The 19408-nt window shown below is 46.9% G+C and overlaps 1 protein-coding gene across 10 annotated transcripts in view; it reads left to right on the top strand.

Annotated features, from left to right (window-relative positions):
- LOC110490751 (filamin-C-like) overlaps positions 1–19408 on the top strand; it is an 84509-nt gene that overhangs the window by 19661 nt on the left and 45440 nt on the right. For all 10 annotated transcript variants that reach the window (XM_036944649.1, XM_036944643.1, XM_036944653.1 and 7 more), the window contains exon 2: positions 17972–18220. In XM_036944649.1, the coding sequence (XP_036800544.1) occupies positions 17972–18220 (249 nt within the window). The remainder of the gene's footprint in view (positions 1–17971; positions 18221–19408) is intronic.

Below are 19408 nucleotides of genomic sequence, written 5' to 3'. Positions count from 1 at the left end.
TCACTCACTCTATCGACTCACTCACTCTATCCACTCACTCACTCTATCCCCTCACTCACTCTATCACCTCACTCACTCTATCCACTCACTCTATTTACTCACTCACTCTATCCACTCACTCACTCTATCCACTCACTCACTCACTCTATCCACTCTATCCACTCACTCTATTCACTCACTCACTCTCTCCCCTCAATCACTCTATCCACTCACTCACTCTATCCACTCACTCTATTCACTCACTTACTCTATCCCCTCACTCACTCTATCCACTCACTCACTCTATCCACTCATTCTATTCACTCACTCACTCTATCCACGCACTCACTCTATCCACTCACTCTATCCACTCACTCACTCTATCCACTCACTCTATTCACCCACTCACTCTATCCACTCACTCACTCACTCTATCCACTCACTCACTCTATTCACTCACTCTATCCACTCTATCCACTCACTCACTCACTCACTCTCTCACTCACTCACTCACTCACTCACTCACTCACTCACTCACTCACTCTATCCACTCACTCTATCCCCTCACTCACTCTATCCACTCACTCACTATACCACTAACTCACTCTATCCACTCTCACACACTCTATCCACTCACTCACTCTATCCACTCACTCACTCTATCCACCCACTCACTCTATCCACTCACTCACTCTATCCACTAACTCTATCCACTCACTCTATCCACAAACTCTATCCTCTCACTCACTCTATCCATCTCTCACTCTATCCACTAAACTCTATCCACTAACTCTATCCCCTCACTCACTCTATCACTCACTCACTCTATCCACTCACTCACTCAATCGACTCACTCACTCTATCCCCTCACTCACTCTATCTACTCACTCACTCTATCCCCTCACTCACTCTATCACTTCACTCACTCTATCCCCTCACTCACTCTATCACCTCACTCACTCTTTCCACTCACTCTATTCACTCACTCACTCTATTCACTCACTCACTCACTCTATCCACTCACTCACTCACTCTATCCACTCTATCCACTCACTCTATTCACTCACTCACTCTCTCCCCTCACTCACTCTATCCACTCACTCACTCTATCCACTCACTCTATTCACTCACTCACTCTATCCCCTCAATCACTCTATACACTCACCCACTCTATCCCCTCACTCACTCGATCCCTCACTCACTCTATCCACTCACTCACTCTATCCACTCACTCTATTCATTCACTCACTCTATCCACTCACTCACTCTATCCACTCACTCTCCCTTCACTCACTCTATCCACTCACTCTATCCCCTCACTCACTCTATCCACTCATTCACTATACCACTAACTCACTCTATCCACTCAGTCAGTATACCACTAACTCACTCTATCCACTCTCACACACTCTATCCACTCACTCACTCTATCCACTCACTCACTCTATCCACCCACTCACTCTATCCACTCACTCACTCTATCCACTAACTCTATCCACTCACTCTATCCACTCACTCACTCTATCCATCTCTCACTCTATCCACTAAACTCTATCCACTAACTCTATCCCCTCACTCACTCTTTCACTCACTCACTCTATCCCCTCACTCACTCTATCACTCACTCACTCTATCCACTCACTCACTCTATCGACTCACTCACTCTATCCACTCACTCACTCTATCCACTCACTCACTCTATCCCCTCACTCACTCTATCACCTCACTCACTCTATCCACTCACTCTATTTACTCACTCACTCTATCCACTCACTCACTCTATCCACTCACTCACTCACTCTATCCACTCTATCCACTCACTCTATTCACTCACTCACTCTCTCCCCCCACTCACTCTATCCACTCATTCACTCTATCCACTCACTCTATTCACTCACTCACTCTATCCCCTCACTCACTCTATCCACTCATTCACTCTATCCACTCATTCTATTCACTCACTCACTCTATCCACTCACTCACTCTATCCACTCACTCTATCCACTCACTCACTCTATCCACTCACTCTATTCACCCACTCACTCTATCCACTCACTCACTCTATCCACTCACTCTATTCACCCACTCACTCTATCCACTCACTCACTCTATCTACTCACTCACTCTATTCACTCACTCTATCCATTCTATCCACTCACTCACTCACTCACTCACTCACTCACTCACTCACTCACTCTATCCCCTCACTCTATCCCCTCAATCACTCTATCCACTCACCCACTCTATCCCCTCACTCACTCTATCCCCTCACTCACTCTATCCACTCACTCACTCTATCCACTCACTCTATTCATTCACTCACTCTATCCACTCACTCACTCACTCACTCACTCTATCCCCTCACTCACTCTATCCCCTCACTCACTCTATCCACTCACTCACTCACTCACTTACTCACTCACTCACTCACTCACTCACTCACTCACTCACTCACTCACTCACTCACTCACTCACTCACTCACTCACTCACTCACTCACTCACTCACTCACTCACTCACTCACTCACTCACTGAACTCTATCCACTCACTTTATCACTGGGACATCAGGACAGGGGTAGACACACACACACACACACACTTCGATGTTATTTGCAGGAAAAAACACTGCAGAGTGATTAGATACTGCAGCACTATGCACACAGGAAGTGTCTGAAGCTGTGCTTAACTCAAATGGTTCCCCAGGAGAAAGTGAACCCATCTACAGGAAACAGGAGCTGTTCTGTGTTGTTTCCTCATGGAACCCCCCCACCCTGTGGTGCCATCATTCCTACTCCACTAAACTCTGTCTCCTTAATCAACCCTTACACATTACTAGGCTACTACTACTACACACACACACACACACACACACACACACACACACACACACACACACACACACACACACCACAAGTCTGATCTAGGCCATATCTCAATGTATCTTCCAGCTGATATTACATTGTCCCCCACTGAGCAAAACTGGTTGAAAATCCGTCTTTTCACTGGGCCTTCTGTAGTTCTGTTCTGGCTCATACAAGCCAGGTGTCTGAGCTACATCAGTCTCTCTGTGTTAGTTCTCTATATGTTAGATACAGAGCCGACAGATCAGAACACACAGTCTGATAAAGACCCATGTCTTCATTACCCTTGAGATCACATCCAGTCCAATGTTATTTGACACATGCTTCGTAAACAGCAGGTGTAGACTAACAGGGAAATGCTTACATACAATGCAGACTTAAAGATAAAGGTAAAATAAAAAATATAATTAATGTCACAAGGAATAAATACACAGTGATTTGGTAGAGCATTGTGAGTGTGCAGTGAGCATGGTTATATGTCAGCATGTATGTGTGCAAGTGTGTTTCATAGCAAATATAGAGCGATAATAGACTGAAGTAACGAGTGGAGCAGTGGGGATCTGTTAGCAATCTGCCAGTCAGAGAGCTGGGTTCTGAAGGGCCGCTGTCCAAACGCCAGCTCTGTCCACCCTACTCACTGCTGACCCTTCACGTCTGTTTCTGGAGAGAGAGAGAGAGACAGAGAGAGACAGACAGAGCGAGAGAGAGAGAAACAGAGAGAAACAGAGAGAGAGAAACAGAGAGAAACAGAGAGAGAGAAACAGAAATAAACAGAGAGAGAGAAACAGAGAGAAACAGAGAGAGAAACAGAGAGAAACAGAGAGAGCGGAGGAGAAGAAAGAATGAGACCTGGACTAGAGCCAGACACCTTCACAGTAACAACAAGGGGCTTGTTTTAACACAACCTCTCCTGCGAAGGCTGTACGCCCATTAGAGTGCTACAGTCAGCGTCAGTTACAGTGGGTTAGAGTTTGGCATTGCCCGGGGTAACCAGACAAACAGTGAGTCCTGACACCAGAGCCAATCGAAGTCTTAAAGGTCACTTTACACTGAGATGGAGGCGAAACAATAGGTTCTGGGCAGAAAGGCCACATTGTTGTCATCGTCCCCCTGCTCCCCCCCAGTCCAACTGGAGAAAATGTGTTATGCATGAAGTTCTGACATCAGGCCTTTGTGTCTCCAAGCAGCGACTTACAACAGGGAGAGAGAGAGGGAGAGAGAGAGAGAGAGAGAGAGAGAGAGAGAGAGAGAGAGAGAGACAGAGAGAGACAGAGAGAGAGAGACAGCAAATCATTTTTGCAACTTAGTACTTTTGTGCTTTAATGCTCTAGTGGAGGAACTGAGGTGGGTTAATGCGAGCTGTTGGATGCCCTCTATTCTCACCTCTCTCTTCACTCCATGTGGCAGTGTGGTTGGTGAACGGCACAGGATGGTTTGAATGAGTGTGGGAGATACACCGCTTATCTCTTGTACAGAGAGTAGATATTGTAAAGGCAGGCCCAGGCCAGGTGCCATGAGGCTGAGAGAGGGAGGCATTCAATCACACACTAATGCCTTGGCTCCAGAGACACTGATGCCTCACACACACACACACACACACACACACACACACACACACACACACACACACACACACACACACACACACAGACAGACAGACAGACAGACAGACACACACACACACACACACACACACACACACACACACACACACACACACACACACACACACAGACAGACAGACAGACAGACAGACACACACACACACACACACACACACACACACACACTTGTCGACGGGGCCAAATTCATCTTTCCCGTTAATACCTCCCAACCTCAACCTCTGTCTGACCCCTCTGGAAATTTTCAGAAAACATTCTCATTCCCCATCCCAGCTCCAGTTTGGAATTCTGTCCCCCTCCCTCTCCCTCCAAATGCCCTTTCCTTTTCCCCAACCCTTTAAGTCATGTCTTTGTTGTTCTTTCCCACTGTTTGTTCTTCCATGCATGTTGTGTTTGATCCTGCTGGATTCCAGGACCATGTCATCAACACCGGCTGTTGTTTGCAAGCTGTTTGTTTGCGGAGTTCAACTTCAAGTTACGAGGAACATTTTTGTTTTGTCGAGTAAGATTAGATGAGGCAGTTTTCCAAGATCAATTCAAAGTAGTGGAGGTGTAGTGGTCCAATGCAAAGGGTAGTTATTAACTGTCTAGTAATATTTTTAAAAACATTGCAATTTGTCAACATTGCAAGTGTTGACAGGCTGACAGTTTTGTTGACAGGTGAGACTACTGAGCCGGGGATTCTGGGTAATCTCCCCTCCCAATACAGTAGGACACACATGAATGCACGCGCTGATCATTCTGACGCAGTCCTATAGGAGTGTCCCTGTTTAAGCCAAGAGGCTCTCAGCATAGACCCCAGTGTGTGTTAGATCCTACACACCCCAGTGCCGGAAATATCAGGCTTTGAAATGTTGGACCAGGACCAAACCTCTGAAGTGATTAAATCAACATCGCTCTCTCTTATCGCATGTGTGATATGTGTGTGTGTGTGCGCGCGTATGTGTGTTTAGTACTCTCTCAGCAGTGCTGAAACATAAGTGTCAGACTGGGAGAGTGTCAATGTAAAGTCCTGCTTTTTTTAAACAGGCACAGTATACCTGAGGGGTCCTCTCTTCCTGGTGTGTTGCTGGTGCAGTAGCACCGCTCTGCAGGGTTCGTTAGTGCTGATCTGCTCTCAGCACCTTGCAGGCTGAATGAAACATGAAACCCCCTCACTGAGTTAAAAAGGAGACCATCAGCCAATCATATCAATCTTTCTACATCTGTCCTAGCTCTCAATAACACTCCCCCCTAGCCTACCACTTCCACTAACCACAAACTCCCCCAACTACTGAAAACTCCTATCCCCACACCAGAGGAGGCTGGTGGGAGGAGCTCTAGGAGGACAGAGACAATCATTTGATTTCCATATGTTGGATACCGTTCCATTTATTCCATTCCAGCCATTATAATGAGCCTGTCCTCCTCCTCTGCCCCACACCTCCTCCTACCACCACCTCCTCCTTCTACTCTGTCCTCCAATTCAAAACCTCTTTCCCCTTTCCCCTATGGTCCAAGCCCAAACTACTAGCCACCCCTACCTACAACCCCCACCCTCACCTCCCCACCAACCCCCAACCTTATACCCCCTGTACTTACTTGACTGGACCAACTCATAGATAGGGCTGTTGCGATGACCGTATTACCGCCACACCGGTGGTCACGAGTCATGAAGGCAGTCAAATTCCACGTGACCGTTTATTCACGGTAATTAGGCTTCTCTCAATGCAAAAGTATTTGAAAATCTAATCAAACACTTAATGAGAGCCCATGAGCTCATGTTGTGCAACATTTTGCGCGAAAAAACAGAGTGATGGCCTCTACTAAAAATAGAAATAGAAAGCTGATCCTCCTCTTTTTAGTTGAGTTGAGTTTTTTACAGGGACAGTGCACATTAATCAACGTTTCAGTAAGTGCCAGCCGGCTATTAGCCAGCCGGCTAATTTTCAACCGCAGTCCCTGGGCAGGTTATTAAAAACAATTACAATATAGACAATCATTGAGCAGTGATCACACTCAGAGCAACATAGGACATGCAAGACATAGCATACAGACAGAGCAACATAGGACAAGCAAGACGTAGCATACAGACAGAGCAACATAGAACAAAAAGCTGCAAGACAAAATTCATAAAAGCAACAAAGTGTTTCCACACCTCACAAGCTACAGACAACAGACAACATGGAAAGCGGCAACACAGCTAGGGATTATGTTCACAAATCTGATTGACCTTTAGCCATGTCTTCATGCATTTTGTGAAAGTGTGATATGTGGTGCAGTTATGTGTGTCTGATGGCAGTGTATTCCAGACATGGGAAGCTCTCACAGAGAAAGCGGATTTACTAAAGGTGCTTTTCCTTAAGGGAACTATACAGTCACCTCTCATGGCAGACCTTGTGGATCTGCTGCCATATGTTTGGGGTTCCTGTTTAACAAAAATACTGAGTGGAGGGGAAGCCAGGCCATTTAGGATCTTGAATACAAGACATGCGTCGGTGTAATGCACAAGATTTTCCCAACTCAGGAGCTCATGCTTTCTGAGGATGTAACAGTGATGATGGCTATTGGGCTTCCTATCAAGCACTTTGAGAGCCTGTTTGTAGAGAGACTGAATAGGTTTTAATGTTGTACAGCAAGCTTTGGCCCAACTAGTCAAGCAGTATGTTAAATAGGGGAGTATCTTAGATTTGATGTACAGTTTTGCTACCTCTGTAGTCAATCAGTTTTGTATCATTCGGAAATTAGCTAAGTTGAATTTAGTTATTTGAATGACCTTTTTCACATGCTTTTTAAAAGAGAGGTTGGAATCAAGTATGATGCCAAGGTACTTAAAATCAGATACCACCTGGAGCTTCTCCCCTGACACATAGACATCTGGCTCAGTAGCATCTGTTGCCCTCTTTGTGAAGAACATGCAAACAGTTTTTTTCACATTGAGATGCAAACACGAGTCACTGAGCCACTTTGTAACCTGGACCATTACAGTAGTGAGTTATTGTGCAGCTTGTTGTTTGCTCTTTGCATGCACATACTGTATATCACTGTACCATCTGCATACATTTGAACTTCAGACCCAGTACAGACAGAAGGCAGATCATTAGCTATGATGTACAGGCTGAACAGGAGAGGCCCCAGTATAGACCCTTGGGGCACTCCCATATCATAGCTAAGAGTGGGCGACAGCTCATTGCTCACTCTGACACACTGAGTTCTGCTTTCAAGGTATGATTTCATCCATCTCAAGGCATCGGGGGAAAAGTTTAACTTAGACAATTTTGTGATGAGAATCTCATGGTTAACAGTATCAAAAGCCTTCCTTAGGTCCAGAAACACAGCTCCAACAACACCCCCTTTGTCCATATTGGACTTCACATTTTCCAGAAGAAAGCAGTTGGCCGTTTCTGTGGAGTGTTTTGCTTTGAAGCCAAACTGCATGGAGTGTAATGTGAAGGGGCTGTTGTTGAGGTGGGCAATCAGTTGTTCTGCTACACACTTTTCAAAAAAGTTACTCACGTCAGCAGGGTGGCCCGAGTTAAAGATGGCCGTTATTATGGCCGACTTCCATACCCTTGGAAACACCCCCAGACCAATAGATGTGTTGGTGACCTTAGTAATGGGGCCAATGAGTGACTCTTTGTAGTTTTTAAGAAAGTTTGAGTCAATAAAGTAGAAATTGAAGGCTATTGTTATTTCGACTACATCCTGTGTTAGATTGTTATTCACCATGATTTCTAGTCTTTTTGCAGTGTTACTATGGTCTTTCCCTGTTAACTTTTTTAGATTCTCCCAGATCAATTTAGAATTTCCCTTTGCTTCACCAATTATGTTAATATAAAAGGTTGCCTTGGCCTGTCTGATTTCTTTCATCACCTTATTTCTCAACATGGTAAACCTACGTCTGTCATGATCTAATTTGAATCTTAGGGCTATGTTTAGAGCATAATCTCCTTCTTTCATCAATTTCCAGATTTCTCCATTTAGCCAAGGAAGAGTGCTCTTTTGGCCAGGTTTGGATTTGATTTTCTTTAGGAAACCATTTATTGTAGTCTGGATTGTGGATAGAAAAACCTGACTATCAGCTTCCATGTCTGTATAGGACAAGAGATCATTCCAGTTAATTCCCTTAATTGTATTTTCAAAATAGTTTAATTCACTCTTAGGTATTCTTAGTTGATCCAGCTTTCTAACAGTAGAGAGGTTAAACCTGCTCTTAGACAGCTTTCTGGCTATAAGTGTCAGATTATGATCAGATAGCCAAGTAACCATATTGAATGATTTAGCCACTCTCTCTGGTTTATTACTGAACACCAAGTCAATCTGTGTTTTAGAGCAACAAGTCACCCTGGTTGGCCCTTCAAATAGCTGTGTCAATAGTCTAGGTGATGTGGGTAAGGCGGAGTCAGGCGCAGGACACAGAGATGAGTAATAATCGTAACTTTACTCAATAAACAATCTTCCATCAAGGAGAACAAAATTCCAGAGCACATAAACGAGACAACATGACAACAATAAACACGCACAAAACCATGATGGAACCAGAGGGTTAAATAGGGAATAAATGATAACATAATGGAAACCGGTACAATCAAGACCAAACAAAAGAAAATGTAGATCGGTGGAGACTAGAAAGCCGGTGACGGCGAACGCCGAACGCCGCCCGAACAAGGGAGAGGCACCAACTTTGGCGGAAGTCGTGACAAGATGTGTAAGGTCAAAGGTATTAGTGATCCGTTTGAGGGTTTTCCTACAAGACTTGTCTTCATAATTAATATTAAAAACTCCCATTACTCCCATACCTCTTTCCCAAAGTCACATTCCCTAAGCATGTTATTAAACTAATCAAAAAACAGACTTTTGGTGGAAGGTGGCCTATACATTCAAATAAGGGTAAAATAAATTTGGGGAGACAGTGTAACGTTCAGGCCAATACATTCTAGTTCATTATCAATAGTAGAGGCCTGCTATATTTATTTCTCAACTTTCCTAATATTAAGCACATTGCTTATATTTACAACAGCAGTATAGCCTACCTGAACAGAATAGGTCTGCCTTTGTACTATGGGGGATAGTAGATTGACATAGGCTAGCACTTTTGCTGTTCTTTAAGCCTACTCATATTGTTGGCTGATAAAAAGTTAATGTGGATAGTTCTTTCAATATCTTCAATATGCACCTCGGAATTGGATAAGAATGCGCAGTTGCGTCCCCGATGTATCTGTCTTCACTTGTAGCCTGTGAGAAAGACCCGACCAAGTGATGGAGCGCTCAGCACTCAAGGAGAAGCGCACAACAGTTACTGGCCGCAAAAGGCATGGATTTTTTTTAGGGTGTATTATGGCCACACAAAGGGGATGCCGCTGTGAAATTCTAGGCATTATCAAGTGCTTGTCAAATTGTGAATGAGTGACTGAGGTAGTGTGTACAGCCGGCACAAAAAAAACAAAGCAGAGCTCATGCCTTTCAAGCGACTTCAAAAAAAAATCATCATTAGAGTCTCATCATGCAGCCTTACAATGTATTAAAAATCAAAACATATAGCCCAACGTTTGTAGCACAACTAAAGTTACATTAATAACTCTAAATTAAGCATATTGGAGTAGCTATTTCTTTGTTAACCGCTCAACACAGAATAGCCGCATGTGCGCACTCCCTTCATTGTTTGGAGAAAATATCCTTTCTATTTTATTCAGTTTGTTCAATGGTATTTTTCATACTATAAATGAATGCCACGGAATTCTAAGCAAATCTTGTCTGCTAAATGAACTAGTGTAGCCCACAGCCATTTAGAATAGCCAGATAAGAACATAAGGACAACTCAGAGTATGCTGTTCTTCTGAAATAGATTCTTCTGAAATAGATGACATTTTCTTCATATCATGCTTCTTTAGACCTGTCTAAAATAAATCATGGATTTAATGTGAAGGTGTAGGATACGATACATAGATTTATTAGACTTTTAAAATGTAGATGTTCCAAAGGTCTGCATCAGTGTCTTTCTTGTAGGCTGTGTGGGAGCCAGGAAATGCTAAAAGCGTTTATGTTAATTAATGATCAATTACCGTGAGACCGACAGTTATTTGCTTAACAATCACCGGCTGACGAAATTTCGTGACTGCCACAGCCCTACTCATAGAGCATTCACAAACACCCCCGGGATGCTGAGCCCCACACAGAGCCTCCATGGCTCCATTCCCAGAAAGTCCAATCCCCCAAACGGGAGAAACCAGATACCCGTAACATGGTGAACAGGGAAAACATGAGGTTTTCAGAGATTCTTTCTTTCATAGTTAATATTAACATCCATAGCAGGGTGTATGCTGAAAACATCCTGACCTGGATTCTATGTAGGAGTGAAAGGGGGGGAAATAATGAAAGGAAAGGAAGAGAGGGAAGAGAAGAGGAAGGAAATGGCTCTGTCAGTGTGCTTGTCTGCTGTGTGGAGTCATGTTGAGGAGTTTGGCCGGAGATTTGAGCAGTTGTGTGGTCTGGAGACCACATATTGAGTGTCTCGGTCTTCACTCTCTGACAATTATCAGCTTCCATTCAGTCGGCGCATAAAACCGCTCAGACAATTAGACAGCTAAATTGGGCCGTAGGGGACCTCTGTCATTTTTAAAATTCCATGTATGTGTGTTCGGGTGTGTGTGTTTGACTCTGTATGGATGTGTGTCTGTGTTTCATTTAAACTGACCTCATTTCATTTACCTAGGGTTAAATGGCATCCAATAACAGTACACTCCTAGAAAAAAGGGTTCCAAAAGGGTTCTTTGGTTGTCCCCATAGGATAACCTACCTGGAACCGAAAGGGTTCTATTTGGAAACAAACAGGGTTCTTAAAAGGATTCTCCTATGGGGACAGCCGAATAACCCTTTTAGGTTCTCGATAGAAGAGTGTAGTACTAGCACACAGCTCTGTCCACTGTCTAGCTTGGTCAATACTTTACAGCTACATGTTAGATGTAGCCTAGTGCTGTTAGGCTGTACTAGCAGTAAACACTTTTAGACAACACAGAGATTAATGTAGAGATTGTCATGAGAGAAGGGAAATCCTTAGATGAGTCTGGCCCAGCTGAATGTGTACAGCCAGTCAGGAAACAGACACACAAACACATGACGTACACCCCAAACTCCCACTGCTCCAGATCCTGCAGTAACGCATACACAAGCCAAGGGAAAGGGGGATACCTAGTCAGTTGTACAACTGAATGCCTTCAACTGAAATGTGTCTTCCGCATTTAACCCAACCCCTTTGAGTTAGAGAGGTGCGTGGGGCTGCCTAATTTCGACATCCACATCTTCGGAGCCCGGGGTTTACTGCCTTGCTCAGGGGCAGAACAACAGATTTTGACCTTGTCAGCTCGGGGATTCAATCCAGCAACCTTTCGGTTACTGGCCCAACCCTGTAACCACTAGGCTACCTGCCACCCCAAGGAGTGTGTGTGTGTGTGTGTGCTTGTATGTGTGTGTGTGAGGGATCATCCAACTAGACAAGACAAATGGATCAAAGCATGAAGCGAAGAGTAAACATCAGTATGATGAAGACGATGACTAAGGAGTTCTAGAGTGATACCATTGCCTAATCCCCCCCACCTCTCCCTGCCGCCTTATGTGTGATCTGCCTGGTAAAGTGATCACCATGGCGGTAAGGCCGGGGCAGTCAGATTCTCATAAAAGCAGAGTAAACACAGATGTTGATGTTGTTGTGCCAGGCAGCTGAAGGCCGAGGGCAGACACCAGAACTCTGTTATTATGATTCTACAACACACTGTTTCTCTTTAGAACAGAACGATCAGATGGCGCTAGTGCAGTAGTGTTTGTGTGTGTGTGTGTGTGTGTGTGTGTGTGTGTGTGTGTGTGTGTGCATGTGTCTGTGTGTGTGTGTGTGTGCGTGTGTCTGTGTGTGTGTGTGTGTGTGAGTGTGTGTGTGTGGTAGAGGCCCCATACAAGGGGTTAGGGCTAGACCTAATCTGCTCCCCAGTTTGTCCGTGAAGTTGTAACTGCATATGGCAGAGGGCGTAGCCCTTTCCTCCAATCAAATGACCTAGTGGCCTCACGGGTGGAATGTTGTTAATATTTTAATAAGCCACTGAAAATCAGGTGTTTCTATGTTAAGCGGTTTTGATATATTTCAGTGGTCTGTGATGTATATGTGTCATGTTGTCTTGTCTCTGTCCTTTCCCTTCACCCTGTCTCCCTCTGCTGGTCGTGTTAGGTTACCTTTTCTCCCCCGCTTTCCCCCAGCTGTCCCTTGTCTCCTCTAACTACCCATTCACCCCGTTCCCCACCTGTTCCCTTTTTTCCCTCTGATTAGGTCCCTATATCTCTCTCTGTTTCTGCTCCTGTCCTTGTCGGATTCTTGTTTGTTTGTGTTTCATGCCTGAGCCAGACTATCGTCATGTTTGCTGTAACCTTGTCCTGTCCTGTCGGAATCTGCCGGTCTATCTGAGCCTACCTATGTTTGGTTATTAAAGAAGCTCTGTTTAAGTTAGTTCGCTTTTGGGTCCTCATTTACTCACCGTAACAGAAGAATCCGACCAAGAATGGACCCAGCGACTTCGGATCCTCTCCACTCAGCCGTCGAGATCCAGGGAGCGATGCTAGGCAGACACAAGCAGGAATTGTCTGCTGCTCGACATGCCGTTGAGACCCTGGCCACCCAAGTCTCCAACCTCACAGAACAGGTTCACCATCTCCGCCTCGATCCACCGGCCACTTCCAGGGCTTTCGAATCTCCGGAGCCCAGAATCAATAACCCGCCGTGTTACTCTGGGGAGCCCACTGAATGCCGCTCGTTCCTCACCCAGTGTGATATTGTGTTTTCTCTCCAGCCCAACACTTACTCCAGGAGCACTGCTCGTGTCGCCTACGTCATATCTCTCCTTATTGGACGGGCTCGTGAGTGGGGCACGGCAATCTGGGAGGCAAGGGCTGAGTGTACTAACCAGTATCAAGACTTTAAGGAGGAGATGATACGGGTTTTTGATCGATCTGTTTTTGGGGAGGAGGCTTCCAGGGCCCTGTCTTCCCTATGTCAAGGCAATCGATCCATAACAGACTACTCTATTGAGTTTCGCACTCTTGCTGTCTCCAGTGGCTGGAATGAGCCGGCCTTGCTCGCTCGTCTTCTGGAGGGTTTCCGCGCAGAGGTAAAGGATGAGATTCTCTCCCGGGAGGTTCCTTCCAGCGTGGATTCCTTGATTGAACTCGCTATTCGCATTGAGCGACGGGTTGATCTTCGTCACCGAGCTCGTGGAAAGGAGCTCGCGCTCTCCGTCGCCTCCCTCTCCGCATCACTACCATCTTCCTCTGCCGGCTCGGGTGCTGAGCCCATGCAGCTGGGAGGTATCCGCATCTCGACTGAGGAGAGGGAACGGAGAATCACCAACCGCCTCTGTCTCTATTGCGGTTCCGCTGGTCATTTTGTCACTTCATGTCCAGTAAAAGGCCAGAGCTCGTCAGTAAGCGGAGGGCTACTGGTGAGCGCTACTACTCCTGTCTCTCCTTCAAGATCCTGCACTACCTTGTCGGTCCATCTACGCTGGACCGGTTCGTCAGCTTCCTGCAGTGCCTTAATAGACTCTGGGGCGGAGGGCTGTTTTATGGACGAGACCTGGGCTCGGGAACATGACATTCCTCTCAGACAGTTAAAGGAGCCCACGGCCTTGTTCGCCCTGGATGGTAGTCCTCTCCCCAGGATTCAGCGTGAGACGCTACCTTTAACCCTCACTGTTTCTGGTAATCATAGTGAAACCATTTCTTTTTTAATTTTTCGTTCACCTTTTACACCTGTTGTTTTGGGCCATCCCTGGCTAGTTTGTCATAATCCTTCCATTAATTGGTCTAGTAATTCTATCCTCTCCTGGAACGTCTCTTGTCATGTGAAATGTTTAATGTCTGCTATCCCTCCTGTTTCCTCTGTCTCTTCTTCACAGGAGGAGCCTGGTGATTTGACAGGGGTGCCGGAGGAATATCACGATCTGCGCACGGTGTTCAGTCGGTCCAGGGCCACCTCTCTTCCTCCACACCGGTCGTATGATTGTAGTATTGATCTCCTTCCGGGAACCACCCCCCCCTGGGGTAGACTATACTCTCTGTCGGCTCCCGAACGTAAGGCTCTCGAAGATTATTTGTCTGTAGCTCTTGACGCCGGTACCATAGTCCCCTCCTCCTCTCCCGCCGGAGCAGGGTTTTTTTTTGTCAAGAAGAAGGACGGGTCTCTGCGCCCCTGCATAGATTATCGAGGGCTGAATGACATAACAGTGAAGAATCGTTATCCGCTTCCTCTTATGTCTTCAGCCTTCGAGATCCTGCAGGGAGCCAGGTTTTTCACTAAGTTGGACCTTCGTAACGCTTACCATCTCGTGCGCATCAGGGAGGGGGACGAGTGGAAGACGGCGTTTAACACTCCGTTAGGGCACTTTGAATACCGGGTTCTTCCTTTCGGCCTCGCTAACGCTCCAGCTGTCTTTCAGGCATTAGTCAATGATGTCCTGAGAGACATGCTGAACATCTTTGTTTTCGTTTACCTTGACGATATCCTGATTTTTTCACCGTCACTCCAGATTCATGTTCAGCACGTTCGACGTGTCCTCCAGCGCCTTTTAGAGAATTGTCTTTTTGTGAAGGCTGAGAAGTGCACTTTTCATGCCTCCTCCGTCACATTTCTCGGTTCTGTTATTTCCGCTGAAGGCATTAAGATGGATCCCGCTAAGGTCCAAGCTGTCATTGATTGGCCCGTCCCTAAGTCACGCGTCGAGCTGCAGCGCTTTCTCGGCTTCGCGAACTTCTATCGTCGTTTCATCCGTAATTTCGGTCAGGTGGCAGCTCCTCTCACAGCCCTTACTTCTGTCAAGACGTGCTTTAAGTGGTCCGTTTCCGCCCAGGGAGCTTTTGATCTCCTCAAGAATCGTTTTACATCCGCTCCTATCCTTGTTACACCTGACGTCTCTAGACAGTTCGTTGTCGAGGTTGACGCGTCAGAGGTGGGAGTGGGAGCCATCCTTTCTCAGCGCTCCCTCTCTGACGACAAGGTCCACCCATGCGCGTATTTTTCTCATCGCCTGTCGCCGTCGGAACGTAACTATGATGTGGGTAACCGCGAACTGCTCGCCATCCGGTTAGCCCTAGGCGAATGGCGACAGTGGTTGGAGGGGGCGACCGTTCCTTTTGTCGTTTGGACTGACCATAGGAACCTTGAGTACATCCGTTCTGCCAAACGACTTAATGCGCGTCAGGCGCGTTGGGCGCTGTTTTTCGCTCGTTTCGAGTTCGTGATTTCTTATCGTCCGGGCTCTAAGAACACCAAGCCTGATGCTTTGTCTCGTCTCTTCAGTTCTTCAGTAGCCTCCACTGACCCCGAGGGGATTCTCCCTGAGGGGCGTGTTGTCGGGTTGACTGTCTGGGGAATTGAGAGGCAGGTAAAGCAAGCACTCACTCAAACTCCGTCGCCGCGCGCTTGTCCTAGGAACCTTCTTTTCGTTCCCGTTCCTACTCGTCTGGCCGTTCTTCAGTGGGCTCACTCTGCCAAGTTAGCCGGCCACCCTGGCGTTCGGGGTACGCTTGCTTCCATTCGCCAGCGTTTCTGGTGGCCCACCCGGGAGCATGACACGCGTCGTTTCGTGGCTGCTTGTTCGGTCTGCGCGCAGACTAAGTCCGGTAACTCTCCTCCTGCCGGCCGTCTCAGGCCGCTTCCTATTCCCTCTCGACCGTGGTCTCACATCGCCTTAGATTTTGTCACCGGACTGCCTTCGTCAGCGGGGAAGACTGTTATTCTTACGGTTGTCGATAGGTTCTCTAAGGCGGCTCATTTCATTCCCCTTGCTAAGCTTCCTTCTGCTAAAGAGACGGCACAAATCATCATCGAGAATGTTTTCAGAATTCATGGCCTTCCGTCAGACGTCGTTTCGGACAGAGGTCCGCAATTCACGTCTCAATTTTGGAGGGAGTTTTGCCGTTTGATTGGGGCTTCCGTCAGTCTCTCTTCCGGCTTTCACCCCCAGTCTAACGGTCAAGCAGAACGGGCCAATCAGACTATTGGTCGCATCTTACGCAGTCTTTCTTTTCGCAACCCTGCGTCTTGGTCAGAACAGCTCCCCTGGGCAGAATACGCCCACAACTCGCTTCCTTCGTCTGCGACCGGGCTATCTCCTTTTCAGAGTAGCCTCGGGTACCAGCCTCCGTTTTTCTCATCTCAGTTCGCCGAGTCCAGCGTCCCCTCCGCTCAGGCTTTTGTCCAACGTTGCGAGCGCACCTGGAAGAGGGTCAGGTCTGCACTTTGCCGTTATAGGGCGCAGACTGTGAGAGCTGCTAATAAGCGTAGAACTAAGAGCCCTAGGTATTGTCGCGGTCAGAGAGTTTGGCTCTCCACTCAGAACCTTCCCCTTAAGACGGCTTCTCGCAAGTTGACCCCGCGGTTCATTGGTCCATTCCGTATCTCTCAGGTCATTAATCCTGTCGCAGTGCGACTTCTTCTTCCGCGATATCTTCGTCGCGTCCACCCGGTCTTCCATGTCTCCTGTGTTAAGCCCGTTCTTCGCGCCCCCGCTCGTCTTCCCCCCCCCCCCCATCCTTGTCGAGGGCGCACCTATCTACAGGGTCCGTAAGATCTTGGACATGCGTCCTCGGGGCCGTGGTCATCAGTACCTAGTTGACTGGGAGGGGTACGGTCCTGAGGAGAGGAGTTGGGTTCCCTCTCGGGACGTGCTGGACCGTGCGCTGATTGATGATTTCCTCCGTTGCCGCCAGGTTTCCTCCTCGAGTGCGCCAGGAGGCGCTCGGTGAGTGGGGGGGTACTGTCATGTTGTCTTGTCTCTGTCCTTTCCCTTCACCCTGTCTCCCTCTGCTGGTCGTGTTAGGTTACCTTTTCTCCCCCGCTTTCCCCCAGCTGTCCCTTGTCTCCTCTAACTACCCATTCACCCCGTTCCCCACCTGTTCCCTTTTTTCCCTCTGATTAGGTCCCTATATCTCTCTCTGTTTCTGCTCCTGTCCTTGTCGGATTCTTGTTTGTTTGTGTTTCATGCCTGAGCCAGACTATCGTCATGTTTGCTGTAACCTTGTCCTGTCCTGTCGGAATCTGCCGGTCTATCTGAGCCTACCTATGTTTGGTTATTAAAGAAGCTCTGTTTAAGTTAGTTCGCTTTTGGGTCCTCATTTACTCACCGTAACAATATGAGGTGCAATATTGGACTGCAAACTCAAAATGGAATACATTTCATACATTTCATATCATACATGGTACAGGTGTATTCTTCAATTTAAGCCCATAACCATGTGTGATGTGTATACTTTTGTCTCAAAGTAGATTTGTTTAAGACTACCAAGAAACGCTCTGTGTGACCCTGATTTAGCCCACTGCAGTAAAAGGTTAAACTCAAGTTACCTGGGGAGCCAATTTTAGCGGCCAGTATCGCTTTCATGGGAGTATTGCTTTCTTGCACAATTCCATAGTCTATTACTATGTTCTTTATTCAGTATCAGTACCTTAGTAAATGACCTGACCTTAACCCTCCCCTCTTTCCCCCTTTACAGACAGTAAGGCCATCGTGGATGGGAACCTGAAGCTTATCCTGGGTCTGATCTGGACTCTGATCCTGCACTACTCCATCTCAATGCCCATGTGGGAGGACGAGGACGATGAGGACGCCAAGAAGCTGACCCCCAAGCAGAGGCTGCTGGGATGGATCCAGAACAAGGTGCCCCAGCTGCCCATCAACAACTTTCACCGTGACTGGAGGGATGGCAAGGCTCTGGGAGCCCTGGTTGACAACTGTGCCCCAGGTAAGAGCTGATCTAGGATCTGTGACTCATCCTGTTCTTAGACTCTGCTGGCTTGGAGCTGATTCAGAAACAGTTTAGTGTTAGTTAATTTCAGTGGAAGAATGTCAGGGCCCTAGGGGCACTGATTGACAACTGTGCCCCAGGTAAGGCATCGAGGAGCAGTTTGAGTGCAGATTGTCAGTCTGTAAGAACTGCAAGAGCTTTGTAAGAGCTGATTCAAGATCTGAACATTCATTTGTTGACAGTCGTCTTCCAGGTTGCAACTCATTTGAGAGCTGTTTGAGGGTTGATTAATCGTCCATACTATTCACAGTACTCTAAACACTAACCTCAGCCATAATTCCAAGTATGTGTCACAGAGAAGTTCCAGAGAAACTCCAGTGTTTTGAAACAGTCTTGTTGAAACACTAAGCCTAATGAGTCCAGGTCACGGGTAGGGGTTATGTACTTTCTGGCCTGTCTAACTGGGGGGCTTGGTTGAAGACAATGAGAATGTTTATTTTTGGTGAGTGTCTGCATGGCATGTTCTGTGGGGTGGGGGTAGAGGTAATGGTGCATGGGGCTACCATAGAGCACGACATCAATGAAGAGATCCTTATTCAAGGTGGGGATGTGGGCGCAACGTATGAATGGATGAGGCCCAAAAGAATACAAGCTGCATTCAATAAGCAATATTCCTGAACTGCACAACTTCACATCAGAGAAGGAGAGACCTTGGGGAACCAGAAGGGGACTTGTGTCTTCCGTATGCTCTCCCCTACCAACCTTAACTCTTAATCAGAATCAGCCGTTTCGTCATTATAAAACAATCTGATGAGAGAAGAATAAGGGAAAGAGAGAGGAGGAGGAGGATGAGGAGGAGGAGTGTAGGGGGTAATCAAAAACACAGACATTTAGAATCCCCAAACCACAGAGAGATAGTGCGGTAATTAGAGATCAGGGTCGTCAGGGCCTAGCCAGGGGGACTTGCCCGACAACTGCCCTAGATAGAGTGATCCCTGCTGGGGAAGGGTTCATAACTCTAGGCTTGGCTCTCTCTGTGAAGGCCTCTACTAATTTGGACTGGGCTCCTGGCAGGCACTAGGGCTTTCTAAGACATGGTTCCAAGGGGAACTCAGACTGACCTTGGGTGAGGAGACACGTCTTGTTCAACAGAGCCTCTAATCCTGTGTTTGTACAAATGGTGTT

The sequence above is a fragment of the Oncorhynchus mykiss genome, chromosome 15 (assembly GCF_013265735.2).
Source record: "Oncorhynchus mykiss isolate Arlee chromosome 15, USDA_OmykA_1.1, whole genome shotgun sequence".
In the NCBI taxonomy this organism is placed as follows: Eukaryota; Metazoa; Chordata; class Actinopteri; order Salmoniformes; family Salmonidae; genus Oncorhynchus; species Oncorhynchus mykiss.
The sequence above is the reverse complement of the archived record's forward strand: the minus strand, read 5'-3'. Positions and strand labels throughout refer to the sequence as shown.